Source organism: Marmota flaviventris, chromosome 2 (assembly GCF_047511675.1).
Source record: "Marmota flaviventris isolate mMarFla1 chromosome 2, mMarFla1.hap1, whole genome shotgun sequence".
NCBI classification, from domain to species: domain Eukaryota; kingdom Metazoa; phylum Chordata; class Mammalia; order Rodentia; family Sciuridae; genus Marmota; species Marmota flaviventris.
This window is the reverse complement of record NC_092499.1, coordinates 2,125,572-2,139,944: the sequence shown is the minus strand read 5'-3', so window position 1 is coordinate 2,139,944 and position 14,373 is coordinate 2,125,572. Positions and strand designations below refer to the sequence as shown.

The 14,373-nt window shown below is 60.8% G+C and overlaps 1 protein-coding gene across 1 annotated transcript; it reads right to left on the bottom strand.

Annotated features, from left to right (window-relative positions):
• Positions 1–1,718: 1,718 nt before the first annotated feature.
• On the bottom strand, positions 1,719–10,834 carry Tmem179 (transmembrane protein 179). The gene is made up of 4 exons (XM_027946644.2): positions 10,501–10,834; positions 3,698–3,835; positions 2,784–2,862; positions 1,719–1,898 (listed from the first exon to the last, which is right to left on the bottom strand). Exons 1-4 carry the CDS (start codon positions 10,803–10,805, stop codon positions 1,719–1,721), a joined length of 702 nt encoding a protein of 233 aa, XP_027802445.1. The 5' UTR covers positions 10,806–10,834.
• Positions 10,835–14,373: the final 3,539 nt, after the last annotated feature.

The following is a 14,373-nucleotide window of genomic DNA, read 5'->3' as shown; positions in this document are numbered from 1 at the left end:
CTTAGAGGAATCCCTCAAATCCGTCCAAACACCCAAGGGGTCACCCAGGGGCCGTGAGACTCGGACCCCTGAAATGCAGGCGTGAGGCCCACTGTGCCCAGAAGGCCATTCCTGATAAGCCCCTGAAACTGACAGTACAAGCCCAGGATGCAGCGGTTCAAATCACAGACTGCAGGCAGTCAAAGCCACGGGAACAGGGAGGCTGGGGGAGGCTGGGGGAGGCTGGGGGAGGCAGCCAGGAGACGTGACAAGCCCTCATCCGCAGTGGAGACAGGGTTTGCTTTTATTTTGACTTGGAGAAAGAGACACGTGGAGGTTCAAGATCTTCACTTTCAGTTTAGCCAGAAGGAAAATTAAAATAAGGTGCCCCCCTGAAAACAGCCAGGGAGGAGTCCAGGCATCTCAACAGCAGTCTGCAGTGGAGCCACTGTGGGGACCCACACCACAGCCCCCAGGGGCCCGGGGCCCGGGGCCCACGGCAGGCCAGCACCCAGGTCAAAGGCCCCCTCCTGGAACCCCCAGGGCCTAGGTGTCTGGGGAGCCATGCACAGCCCCCCAGGGAGCTCCAGTGCAGGCAGACGTAGGTCCACACAGCGCTGACAGCGGCTGCCCTTGGCCAGCTGCCCTGTCCCCTGCCCTGTCCCTCTCTCCTCCTTCCAGGGTCCCGGGGGCTGTACCCGGGGCAGAGTGAGGCAGGAGCCACTCCACTCTGTGTTGGGGAGACAGACCAGGACCCTTGGGGTTGGGAAGGGTCTTTGTGTCCAGTGGACTAGGGCTGATGTGAGGGGCCCAGGAGGAGAGCAGCGTTGGGAACCTCAGACTGTCACAATACTGTCCCCTGAGTACCTGCGGGAAACTCCCAGCTGAACCCTGGGCTGGCAGCAACCTGCCCCACCTGGCCTGGACTTCCCCTGGACTGGCACCTGCCTTCAGAGTGTCCTGACAAGTCCCTGCTGGCCTTGCTTCCCAGGGCCCAGCTGACCATGCTCACCAAGCCTCCCCAGGTGGGTCTGAGCTACCCTCCGCCTGAAACACAGCAGTCACTGGTGGACAGCAGAGAGCTGGACACGGCTGGGCTCTCCCTTCCAGAAGGGCATGGCAGTGCAGAGGGAGCCCGTGGACTAGCTCAGGGCAACTGGCTCACGGAGGCCAGGGCGGGGGGCTCTTCCACGTGGGGTCCCAGCCCCTGGAACAAGGTCACAGAGGAACATGCCCTCCAGGGAGGACCGGGCTCTCCTGCAGGGCTGCGCAGCCACCACCAGCGCTCACCACCGAGCGCAGCGTGGAGCCCGGGCTCCCTGCCTGGCCAGGCTCTGAGGCCTGGGCTGCAATCTGCAGGAGGGGACAGCAGCACCCTCCTGGGCAGCTGCTCTGCACCTGCACCCCCCTGTCCACACGCCCACAGGCACGCACAGTCACACAGAGGCGGAGTGTGGACCAGCCGCCCCAGTGGCAAAGGGACCCGGGGACCTGGCCAGGAGGAGAGCCAGGAGGAGTGCTGCGTGAAGCCTGGCAGCCCCTGGCCCTTTGCTGCCTAGCCAGCCGCTGCCAGGCTCCGGGTGGGAATCGGGGTGCTCACCTCACAGCAGGCAGGGCGGGGGGACACATGCAGGGCGGCGCTGGCAGGGGTGGGGGCCCGGGCAGGGATCCCCAGCTGCTCCCCCAGGACAGGACGATGGGCAAGGATCCTGGGGTCGGCGCCCCTGCCAGCGGGGAGCCTAGATGACAGCACTCTTCTCCCCCTGGAAGGAGGCGCGGGGGCCCGGCCTGGCCAGCAGCAGCTCCTTCTCGTGGACCAGGCTGTCCAGCAGGTCCTCCTGGCGGCAGTTGTGGTAGACCTTCAGGAAGGCCAGGATGGTGATGGCCAGCCAGGCCAGCCAGGACGCCCAGAGGCCAAACTGCACAGAGAGCAGGGCAGCGTCAGGGCACAGCCCGCACCCACCCGGCCAAGTGTCCCACTCTGTGAGTGAGGACATGTGCTGAGAGGCCTGGGGACCTCAGGCTCCTCTCTGCAGCCCCCTCCAGAGCCAAGTTTGTGAAGGAGCCTGTGGATTCCATTCTCTCCCCCAGGAGGGGGTCCCTGGGGAGGAGCCAGGGCCACGTCCCCCCAGCAGCTGGGGCTGCTCAGCTCCAAGGAGCTTGCACACAGCAGGACCCCCTCCAGCCACTGGAATAAACTGACCTTTATCTGCTGTTTCCAAACAGTTGAAAGAGAACAATTTAATCAGCTCCAGGCCGGCTCCACGTCTACCCGATTCCCCTTTGAGCACGTCTGTCCCCACACCATCTAACTGGCACAAATCAGGCCCGGAGCATCTTCTGCTGGATTTACATGTCACTGTCTGTGACCGTTTCAGGTCACCTCAGAAAGATCCTCACCTCCAGGCTCTGCCTGGGGCCCCGCTGACCACCAATGTGTCCAGCCAACAGGATGCCCAGCATGGAGCCAGTGAGGGCTGGCAGGGCAGACAGGCAGAGCAGGAGCCTCCCGTGCACAGGGACACCTGGGACACCACAATGGCCTCCTGTTCTGCTCCAGGATGACCCTGGGCCTTGCACCACCCACCTGCACAGGGCGCTCTGAGGCCTGTCCAGAACACAGACCCCTCCCTTCAAACCCAGGACGTGACGCCCCTTTCCAGTCCCACCTCCCCACACCCCATCCGGCCACCAGGAACCTTGCCCTCCCCTCCAGGTGCACCTTCTGCTTCTGCTTCTGCCCTGGGCCTGCTCCTCCCTGGGGAGAGATCCACGAGTAACCGGCAGTGATGGCCCCACCCTACCTGGGCGATGGCGAACTGATCATAGAAGGCAGAATTGTCCACACTCAGCTCCAAGTCGATGTCCTGGAACTCCTCACAGCTAAAACGCAAGGCGTGGGTATGGAGGGTGATTTCTGTGGCAGACTGGCTGGCAGGGAGCAGGGAGCACCGCTCCCAAGTGCTGAGGGCCGTCCACCCGGGGGAGGGGGAGCCTCTAGGTCCCCACCCCCATCAGCACAGCAGGACTGGCTCTGGGGAGAGGAACCCGCAGACCCACCCCAGCCTGGCCTGGGATAACCACTGGACACACAGAAGTCAGGCAGGCAATGTGCCCAGGTCTGCGTCACCTAGTTAGACATCAGGTTCCAGAGTTGATTTTCTTAAAGAAAGAATGTGGAGCCTCCGGAAGAGGTGACCTGAGGTCCTGCTTCCCAGGTCTGGGCCTTCTTAGGGCTGGGCAGAAGTATCCCGGAGGGATATGGGCAGTCACATGCTCCACTTTGGGCACCCTGATAGTCAGAGGCTGCCCCAGGTCACAGCCAAGTGGCTGCCCTGATCACAGAGGTCCCTGACCCGCCAGGGAGCCACCTTGCCCCACCAGAGCCTTCTACTCTATTCTCCACCCCCTACCCTGCCAGACCTCCAACCCCACCAGGAACCAAGCCTCTGTCCCCCACAGGCAGCTCAGGACAAGACCCCAGGGTCTCGGACTGCATGGCCACCTTGAGCTTTCCAGGGTCCTCCAACCCCTGGTGGCTCTCCTAGCCAGGAAGGAGGGGGTGGGCTCCCAGAAGGGGCGACCAGTTGTGCACAGGTGGGGGCATGGGGGAGGGAGGGCCAAGCTGCAGACCAGGACAGGATTCAGAGGGAAGATCCCTGGGGCACAGGCAAGGCTGGGGAAAGGTCTTCCAGGGACACAGCAGGGGGCAGCATACCTGTGGGGCACAGTGCCCTTCTCAGTGACAGTGTCACACCACATGGTGAAGCCCACGCTCACAATGGTGCTGGCAATGAAGACCAGGAAGACCACGAAGGCGCTGACCAGGAGGTTCACGAAGGCATAGAAGAAGGAGCTGCAGCCAAGGACAGGAGATGGACGCAGGGGGCACTCAGCACCCCCAACATGGGCCCAGCCCTCTGGACTTCCTGGTTGGCATCTGGGCCCCAGATGGGTCCCAGCAGGGCTCAGGGGCTGCTCTCCTTCTACAGCCATCCCTCGGCCCTAGTCCACACGCAGCCCCGAGCTGCCCATCTCACCTTCCCAGAGACCCAGAGCTGGAACCACGGGACGGTCACTGCACAGGGGAGGCAGGGCCAGCAGGAGGCCAGCACAGGGACGAGACGGCTGTTCCAAGGCATCAGAGACAGTGTGCACTGGCACCCAAGGCGCCCTCCTGAGGCTGTGCAGCACAAGGCCACAGCCCAGGCCACCCCCACCGTCACCCACTACTGTGGGCCGAATGCCCACCCCAAAGTTCACCTGTGGAAATCCCAACCCATGGGCATGGCACGAGGGATGGGCCATGGAGTGGAGCCCCAGGAACTGGGTTACTGCCTCGTAAAAGGGACTCATCATGTGTCCAGCACATGAGGACACGGCAAGAAGGTGCCGTGCACGAACGAGGAAACAGGCCTCCCCAGACCCAACCTGAGAGCACCCTGGCCGCGGACATGCAGCTTCCAGGACTGCAGCAGGACACCCAGGTCAGGGTACTTTGCTTTAGCATCTCAAACAGCCTAAGACACTAAGGAGGGTCTTCTACCTTCATGGTCTCCAAAGCACTGGGGACTGGCTGCACTAGGGACTTGCCGAAGGTGCTGACTGACCTATTTAAAGCTAAAAGGACAAGCTGTAAGGGGAACTGGCACAGACCAGGCCAACCAGGGCCAAGCTGGGAGCCCGGGTCAGGGGGCCATCAGGGGGGCTGGCTCAGGCCTGGGCCCACTGCCCCGGGGGCCCCAGGGCCTCCGCCAGGTGCACACAGCCACGCCACCAGACCTCTGCCTTGCCCAGAACATCCACCATCCAGAAGCCCCTGAGATTCAAAGTCCCTTAGGTGAGCCTCAGGTCAGCTGCCCACTAAGGTGCCAGGGGGTGGGAGACAGGGACCGTCCCCAGTGGGGCCCTCACAGGCAATACCCTCATGTAGGACAGCAGCAAGGAGCAGGGTGGCCAGAAAGGGCCTGTCCACCTCCAAACTGCCACAGGCTTATAGCCCACTGGTGCTGTCCATGTGTAGACTCTAAGCAACCTGGCTTTGGGACCACCGGGAATCCACGTGGCACCCCAGCCAGGAAGTCGGGCTGTGGCCCCCAGTGTGGCAGGTGCTACCCAGGCAAGCAGATGGGCAATGCCCCTGGGAGCCTGCTTTGTGCCCTCCCTCCCCGCGCCCTCCTCTTGCCTCTGCCAGGCCCTGTGCTGGAACAGGAGCCTGAGGTTCTTCTGCCCAGGAGGTGACACACCAGTGACAAACCCAGTCCCTGTAACCAGCTCAAGGCAGGTGTCACCAGGCTTATGAAGTCTCGGCAACGATCCCACAGCACTGCTACCAGGGGCCACCTGCATCAGTGGCCACTGGGCCAGCAGCCGAGCCCCAGGATGGGAGGCTTGGACCCCAGCCCTGAGGAGACAGGGGCCCGAGGACGTAGTGCTCTTGAAGCCATGGGCTGTGACCCAGCAGTCACAGCAGCAAGAGCAGGGCAAGCAGGACCGGCAGGCACCCAGATGGGAGACCAGGCCTCCACCCAGGCTTCCGACCAAGGGCCCAGCGAGTCGAGTCCCATCCCACCTGCAGGCGCACAACGGACACTGGCAGCAGACAGACCCCACCCTGGGTGGACGCTGCCCTGTGGCCCCGCTCTGCACAGGACCCTGTGCCCTGCCCGGCCTGCTCGCCCCACAATGGCTCTTCACTCGCCTTCCCACCCCTGCTGGGAGGCAGGTGCTGTCCACCAGGTAACCCAGGGCCCCACTCCCAGGGACACTCACTCCCTGCCCACGCCTCCCAAGACAGATCCCCTGTTGTGAATGGCCCACTGCCCTCCCAGCCCTCAGTGCTCATCTGGAGCTATGTCCAGGGCTAAAGTCAGCGCTGCCACCAAGAAACTGGGCTGCAGGAAGTGCAGTCACCCATGGGCACCAGGTGCCTGGAGACTGGGGCTCAGAACTGCTGCACCCTGTGCAGAGCAGCCTGGGACTGAGCAAGCTGGGGGAGCAGGGGCCTGGCCCACTGGAGGACGGCTCATGGAGGACAGCAGGATGGTCACCCGGGGCTCACCCCCATGCAGACTTGCACTGGCTATTCTGCTCCAGCCAAGGAGGACAGGGTGGCCGGGGGCAGGCAGGGACTTGGCCTCCACAGACAGAGCCAAGCAAGAGCCCTGCCTTTGGCACAAAAATCCAGCTCAGTGGACAGCAGCAGGGTGAGGACTCAGCCTGTGCCAGGACACACTCGTCCCTCCACCTGCTGGACAGCACTCTGCGGTCCTCCCAAGGACCACCAAGGTACCTGGCATTCCCAACTCCCAGACAGGTCATCCCAGCTGCTGCTGCCCCCTGCTGGTCTCTGCAGGGCTGGGCTGGCCACAGTGCAGACAGTAGGCCAGACAAACTGACAGACCAGCACCACATCTGTGCCTCCCCAGTGGGGATGGGACAGCAGCCCCTGAGCTGTGCAGTGAACTCCAGGCGGGGTGGGAGGTAGGCCTGGGGAGCACTTCCCACGGGCTGGAGCTCCTGCGCAGGGTCTTCCTGAGCCCGTCCCCGAATCCCTTGGTACAACACACCTGGGACGCACAGGGGCCCTGCAGTCCCTGCCCCTGTCCCTTGCCAACACTGAGGATGCTCACACACAGGCTCCAACAGCCAGAGACTCTGATGATCTGCAGACGCCAGACACTTCAGCATCATGGTTTTCTCCTGCCATGGCCGGACACAGAGCCCCCAGGAGGCAAGGAAGGCCCAGTCAGAGCCACTGCTGACAGCCTCCTCCGCTATCTTGCCACTCCTGGTGGGTTCCCACGGAGCCTGCTGGGCTTTCCAGATTTTTGAAGATTTGGATATATGTGAAGCCTCATCTGGATGGAGCCCTCCAGGGTCACAATGTCACCCCACCCTGTCCCCCAACACACAAACCCAGGACAGGACACCGTGGAAGGAGGAGTGTAGCACACACAGGGTTAACATATCTTCTCCCCCTGCCTCTCAGGGTGCCCAGCCTAGGATGTGCCGTCTCCATGGTGACGGCTTCCCTGGGAAGCCGGGAGCAATTTGAAGGCTGAGCGACAGGTGTGGGCAGGCAGATGGGTTGTCTTAACCCCCTGCTCCCCAGCCAGTCACAGGCTGCTGCCAAGCCTGGCGCAAAGGGTTCCTCTCGGCAGAGCTGCCCCAGCCCAGGCCCACAGCCCACATCAGCCCTGCCATTTGCCCTGCAGGCAAGACCCCCAAAGATACAGGTGCCACCGACTCAGCCCAGAGCTCTGGGGTGATGCTCCAGACCCACAGCTCAGGACCAGCCCAGGGCCCCTCAACAGGCCCCAGGCTCTGCCTCGGTGCTGGCAGAGGGAAGCCAGGGCCTCAAGGTGGCTGCCTCGCCTTGGGAGAAGCAGTGCGTGTGCTGACCTCAGAAACCAGAGACTGACAGAGTACTGATGGCCCTGAGAGCCTTGCCCACCACACGAGCTCATTGTAGATGCCTGCCCTAGCCCCTTAGCTGTCCCAAGTCCCTTTGCTGACCCAGCACTTGTGCTCGCCTGCATTGGAGGTGCTGCTCTGGGTTGACCACCTCGTCCATTGCTGGCCTCTGCAGACCCAAGCTGTTCAGGAGGCCAGAACTTACTGACACAGCAGGTCTGAAGGGCTGACCCCTAGGCTAGCTAAGTCATGAATCTACAAGGACTACAGGACCAGCTGTGTGCCCCCAGGGCAGGACACCTCAGGACCCAAGCATCTTGCTGATACCTCTCAGCAAACATCATTTGATGACTCCCACACACCAGGCCCTGCACCCAGCCCTGAGGACACAGAAACAAATAAGATGCCTGCCCTGAGTTCACCCCACCAGGGTCCCCTCAGGCTGATGCCCTCAGCCTGGAATGGCTTGCAAAAGCTTTACTCAAGTCCTACAGAACTCAGATGAGTACTGACATCACAGCTGACCACCATCTAGATTGTGCACTAGGCCAAGAGGAGGGCAGGCAGCCAAAAGCCCTGTGGCCTTAGCCAATAGCTCCTGATGGGACATTATGTGCTGGAGGAAAGAAGGCTGGACCAACCATGGCTGCCCACACAAAAACTGGAGAGGGGTCATTCCAGGCAGGACACGAATCCAACCACTAGAGCAGAGAGGCCCCAAGATTCTACCAGCAAAAGCTGCCTGGGTCTGGCCCCTGGTGCATTCAAGCCATGTGGTCCTCCTCGGAGTGCCCTGACCACCCAGCCACCTGTTTCCTAAATCCCACTGCGGGCTGGTCAGCTTGCCTTTCAGCCATGATGCTACTCAGGACCTCAGGAATGACTCCATGCAAGAGCCCAGGAGAACCTGGAAACTCATGCCTCAGTTTCCACATTTAAAGTGGGCGATGCTGGCCATTCCACAGGGCAGGTGGACATCTTCTACAAGATGACAAGACAGAAGCCGGGGCTCCCGGGGTCTGCTGCCTAAGTCATGCAGAATGAGCTTCCCTGTGTGACAGATCCCTGCCCTGCAAGCTCTGGGTCTCTTCACTCCCTCGCCTGTCCCTCAGCCTCAGGTGGTCGCCCCGCCTCTCTGAAATCACCCATTGCTGTGGCCACAAAGCAGAGTCCTGTCTAGAGACCTGCTCTCCTGTCAGCCCTGGCCAGCCCATGAGCACCCTGGGGCCAATTCTCCTGCAGAGGCCCAGAAGGCTGAAAGGATGTGCTTGAGCAGTGGCTGACCCCCCATGGCCTGTACCCTCCACCTCCAGAGGCCCAGGCAGGAGGGACCCCAGGACCTGGGGCATCCCCTCCTCTGACTATTCCCATGTCCCCTCCTCAGCCCCAGCTCCTGTCCAGAGACGTTTCTACCCCCTGGACCTGCAGAAGGCTGACAGGGTAAGGCTTGGTTTGGTGATGTGGGTGAAGGTGACATCTCAAACATCTCCTCGGGACCCTAGCCATTGAGGAATTGAGAGAGAAGGAGACCTGCCAGGCTCACCCTGGGCAGACCCCAGCCTCACAGCCCAGAGTTTGGGGCCCCAAACCCTCAGCACTTGGAGGCCTCCCCAGCTGACATCTGGCTTCCTGCAGGCCCTGTGTGCAGAATCTTAGTGGAGTGAACTGTGTCTCCAGAAAGCTATGTCCAAGTCCTAGCCCCAGGTACCTGTGACTACTTGGAAATAGGGTCTTTAAAAGTGTCATTAAGTTGAGGATTGAGAATGAGATCATCCTGGGTACTAAATCCAGTGACCATGTCCTCATGAGAAGAAGGGAAGACCAAGAAACGGAGAGAAAGCCATGTGAAGACAGACGCAGAAAGGAGTGACAGCCCCAAGCCAAGGAACAAGGAGGGCTGCTGAGCAGCCCAAGCTGGAAGGCACTTAGGAAGGACCCTCCAAAGGAAGGGGGCCCTGCAGACACCTTGATTCTGGACATCCAGCCTCCAGACCCGGGAGAGAAGAAGGGCCTGAAGCCCCCAGTTTGTGGTACTTGGTTACAGCAGCCGCAGGACACTCCCACACCTGGGGTCCTAGGACTTGCACCCCTCCTCCAGGTCCTGCAGCCCCACCCAGGCACAGCCTGCTGGCCCCACTCTCTGCCCCAGGAGCCCCCTTCATCCTCTCTCTCTGCCTCTCTGTGTGACAGCCACACTGACAGCTCTCAGGGTGGGCAGCAGGAGTCCTGCTGGCCCCACTCCTGCCCACCCCCACATCCCCAGAGTCCTTGCCCATCTCCCACCTCCCTGCAGAGGGAGAAGCCACTAAAACCTGCCAACAAGTGACAGATGGGGGCGGGGCAAAGTTTGAAGGCCTGGATCTCACTGTCCCTCACACACAGGCACCCTGGCTCCTCCCAGGCCCAGCAGGCCTCAAGTGGGTGGGGGTTAATAAGATGCCACTGGTTGAGGAACCCACCCAGCCCCAGTGAACCTCCTCCCCCAGCTCCAGGGTAGTGCCAGGGCAGGACAGGGTGACGAGGACAATGGTAGCAGAGGAAGGGAGGTAGTGGAACCAGGAAGCAGGGCCTTCCCTCATTGCCCTGCCCCCAGCCAAGGGTGTGCCTGCCCAGGATCCCCCCAGCACGCTTCTGTCCCAGGATGATGGGGAGTGCTGGAGGGCACCCCCATTCTCCTGGCCACCAAGGCCTGGGCCCTTCCCCCATTCAGGAGAGAGCAGAGCAAAGCGCAGGCACAGAATCTGGCTGGGAGCTGTCCCCAGTTCTGGAGAGTGGGAGCCTGGCTGCGCCAGCAGAGGAAGGCCTGAAAGGGCCTGGCCAGCTCGGCCATGACTGTGCAACATCTGCACCACAAGGGGGGTCGATGACCGGAAGCTCGTGGGGAGGGGAAGGAGGCACTGGCCTTGTACCGATGATCATCATGGCCCCTGTGTTTGCGTGCGTAGGTGGTGAGGGCCCAGTGTTGACACCTGCAGGTCTCTGGGCTGCGGGAACCCTGGAAGTGCTCGTGCTCCTGTGGATAGGAGGGCCTGAACGCTGAGGGCAGGAAGGGGCACCTGCGCGGCCTGAGGGCTGCGTCTGTTGGGGCTGAGCGCCCCCACTTACCCCTCGTGTCCCTTGCACAGGAAGAAGAGCGTGCGCCAGGCGTGCGCGGCGGCCAGCAGCAGCGAGAGGAGGCTGGCGAGCAGGCTGAAGCGGCAGGCGGCCGGCGGGCCCCACTCCTGCACCGTGAAGCGCTCGCGCTCCTGCACCGTCAGGTTGGCGCTCAGCCACATGCCTTCGGTGAAGAGCAGGCAGCGGCCGCGGAAGTCGTGGCCATTCTCGGACAGCGGCACCACCACCACGAAGCTGAACAGGAAGGCCAGGAAGTAGCAGACGCACTGCGCGAAGAGGAAATTGTTGAGCGCCATGGCCGGGCGCGGGTGAGAGGTGGTGGGAGGAGGCCGCAGGCCCGGGAGTCTGCGGGCGCTGGCCCGAGGGGCGCTCGGCGGGGCCGGGAGCCGGGCAGCGAGAGTCTCCGGGCGCAGCGCGCAGGCCGGACCGCGCGGGAGGCTGCGCAGTGGCGGCGCTGCCGAGTCCCGCGCGCCCCGCCCGGACGCGTGCGCATCGGCCAAACGCCGGGCGCGCCCGCGGTCAGCACCGCGGACAGCTCCAGGCGCGCGCACAGGGGAAGGAGCAGGAGGTTAGGTGGGTTAGGTGAGGGCCACGCTGGACCAGGCCAAGCTCCATTGATGGAGATGCTGCACGGAAACCGGGGAAGGGAGCGGGAGTACAGCCAGTCGGCTTATGGAGACCAGACTCTGCCAGTAGCTGTGCCACGAGCAACATTTGTGAGCGCTAAGGAAAGGAGGTGGGGGGTGAGTTTGAAGTCTGAGCTAGAGTGAGGATCCACTTGCCAGGATCCTGGAGCGCACGAAGCCCGGGGTGGGGGAGGGGCGCCAAGCGGAGGAGCTGGGTTAATGAGAATGGGACGGAGGTCACCCCCGGGGAGAGGGGAGGGCCCTGCTGCCAGCCAGGAGTGTGTGCTGTTTGTGATCTCAGCACCCAGCCCTCAGCCTGACACAGCAGGGCCTGGAGCTGTTTATAAGATGGATGCCCCAGGCACCTCATTAAGACATCTTTGCTGAGGTGGATTCCACTGATGCATTAATTAATAGAATTAATGCCTTTTCTAGTTTCCCTGAAGACTAAGTCACATTTAGTCCGATTCCCAGAGTGAAGAAGCCACACACTTTTGTTGCAAGCACTAAAACTCTTTGTTTTATTGCCAAAGTAATATATGCTTGTTTCTAAATCCCAGCTGTATAGATATGTATCACAGAAAAGGTGAAATTCTCCTCTCCCCACCCCCCACAACAGGGTGACCACCTTAACAATCTGGCATCCACACTTGCAGACACCTTGCACTTTACCACACACGCCTTCCACAGCAACCTTCATGCTGTACCTGGGTTCTGCAAGTCCTTTCACTCAGCAATATGGACAGTGTCCTGCCTGCAAGCACAGGTCTATTTTATTCTTTTTAATAACAGCATAACACTCCACAATAATGATGATCCAACAATGTGCATAACTATTCCTCTTTGGGTGGACACTTGCCCTTGAATCAGAGACCGTCCTCAGGCCCCTGGCATCCCGGGCACCCAGCATCTGTCATCCAGTCCAGTCCGTGCTCCTGCACTTCCTGCTCTGCCCCCGCCCCTCAGGCTCCTGAGGTGAGTGCCACCTAGGGCACTTCCTTCCCTTGACATGGTACTCAGGTTCCCCAAGGGAGGGGCAATCATTCTGTGCCAACCACCAGCAAGGTGGCCCCGATACTTACCTGCCCTGGTCCAGTCCCTAGTCTCCTGCCCAGTGTCTTGAAGCCCAGTGTGTGTCTCCCAGAAAACCTGACCTGGGCTGGACGAATGTGGGGGTCCTCTGGGAACAACACCTAGGAGCCACCAAGAGCAGCAGGACTGGCCAGGGAGAAGTGCCCAGTGACTCAGGCAGGTAAGGACAGTCCCACAGGAATGGCCCTTCAGAATCACCCCACACTGGGTAGGGGCTAGACTTCTGCACCCCCAAATCGACCAGGGGCTGGATGGGGGCTGCTCCCACTGCTTCACTCCGGCACCAGTTCACAGCTCATGGCCCAGCAACGGTGTCACAGTGTGGATCTGCAAGTCTCCCAGAGGCTCCTGTGTTGAAAGCCTGGCCCCCAGTGCAGCAGTGTCCAGAGAAGGAGCTTTTAGGAAATGGATCCTGAGGCTCCAAGCTCATGCATGGGTTAATCCTTTGTGGCTGAATGGATTATGGGAAGTGAAGGAAACTAGAGCGCGGGACATGGTTGGAAGAAGTGGGTCACTGGGAGTGAGTCTGGAAGGGTTTTCCTGTCCCTGACCCTCTCTCCCTCTTCCTCATCTCTCTCTCAGCTTTCCCCCGCCCCCACCCTCTCCCTCCCACCAGGATGTCCTGCCTCACTTCAGCCCCAGAGCAATGCAGCCAACCAACCATGGACTGAATCCTCTGAAGCTGTGAGCCACAGTAAATCTTTCCTCTTCTAAGTGGTTCTTGTCGGATGTTTTACCCACAGCATCAAAAGCTGACTAACACAAACAGCCTCACAGGCACACACAGAATAACGTTAGATGAAAACCGGCCCAGGCAGGTGGGCACACACTCAGGCCCAAGGCAGAGCAAACCCGCTGTGTTCCCACAGCCAGAACCGAGAGTGAAAGACGACAACAATTGAGGAAGAAAACCTAAGACTATTTTTTCACAATCAGAGGTGAGGGAACCACTTCTCAGCAGGACAGAAAATCCCGTGACAATAGAGACAAGACAGGGCTGGGGATGTGGCTCAAGCGGTAGCGCACTCACCTGGCATGCGTGCGGCCCGGGTTCGATCCTCAGCACCACATACAAACAAAGATGTTGTGTCCGCCGATAACCAAAAAATAAACATTAAAATTCTCTCTCTTTAAAAAAAAAATATAAAGACAGAAAGTCGAAACCATGTAAAATTTCAAATCCTTTGTGGCAAAATAAAGTGTATTATCATCAAAGTCAAGAGGGAAACAGAAGAGTGGAAGAGAACATGGGCAGTCACGTCACCAGGCCGGCGAGGTTTCACTGCACACCCCCAACCCACGGGCAGGTTGGTAAGATAAAGGACAGGTCAGTCACAGAAGTGGGACTGAGCACGATTGTAACCCCGTCCTGCTCTGGGAAGACGCAAACAGACAGAAACAAGCCCACGGCCATAACCGGCTGACTCTGCGAGGCTGAGCCTTGGCCTGGCCAGGGGGCTGTGCTGCTCCAGGAGAGACCCTGACAGCACTTGTGGGAGCCACAGCCAGCACCTCTCCTTGGCCCTGGCTCTGCCACCTCTACACAGCCACAGCTGCAAGGAGAAGGTCTGTTCATAAGGACACGCGCACATGCATGTTGGCTCCGCCGCTCGTTCCAGCCAAGAGCAAAAACAGCTAGGACGCTGGCTCACCAGGCAGAGGCGGGAACCTGGTCACTTTTATGATGCAGAGCCACGCGCCAGTGAGCAGGAGCCAGAACTGCGGGCTTGGCTGGAGGGAGTGTCTGCTCGGGCTGAGCCCTGTGCGTGCACTCGTGTCGGGGATGCTGTGTGTGAGCGGGGTGGGCGTCTGACTCCACGCAGCTAGCTGCACTCCCACCCTGCCTGGCAAGGCACCAAGCCACCCGCACCCAGGTCAGTGTGGTCCACGGACCCAAAGGGGCTGGCATTTAAGAGACAAGCCTGGAAACTAGAGGTGGCAGTCACCTGTGTTTCTGTCACCTGCTTTGGGGGCCGGACTGTCCCTCCTCCTCTGGGTTGGTGGGGCAGAGGGGAGGCTGGGAGTTCCCTGTGGTCCGCAAAGTGGCTAGGCTTCCACTTGGGAGGCTCAGCTTGGGGCATGGCTATACCTGAGTGTCCCCATCCTTGCTTCTGGTGAGGACCTCTCCCAGGGAGCAACTGTGTGC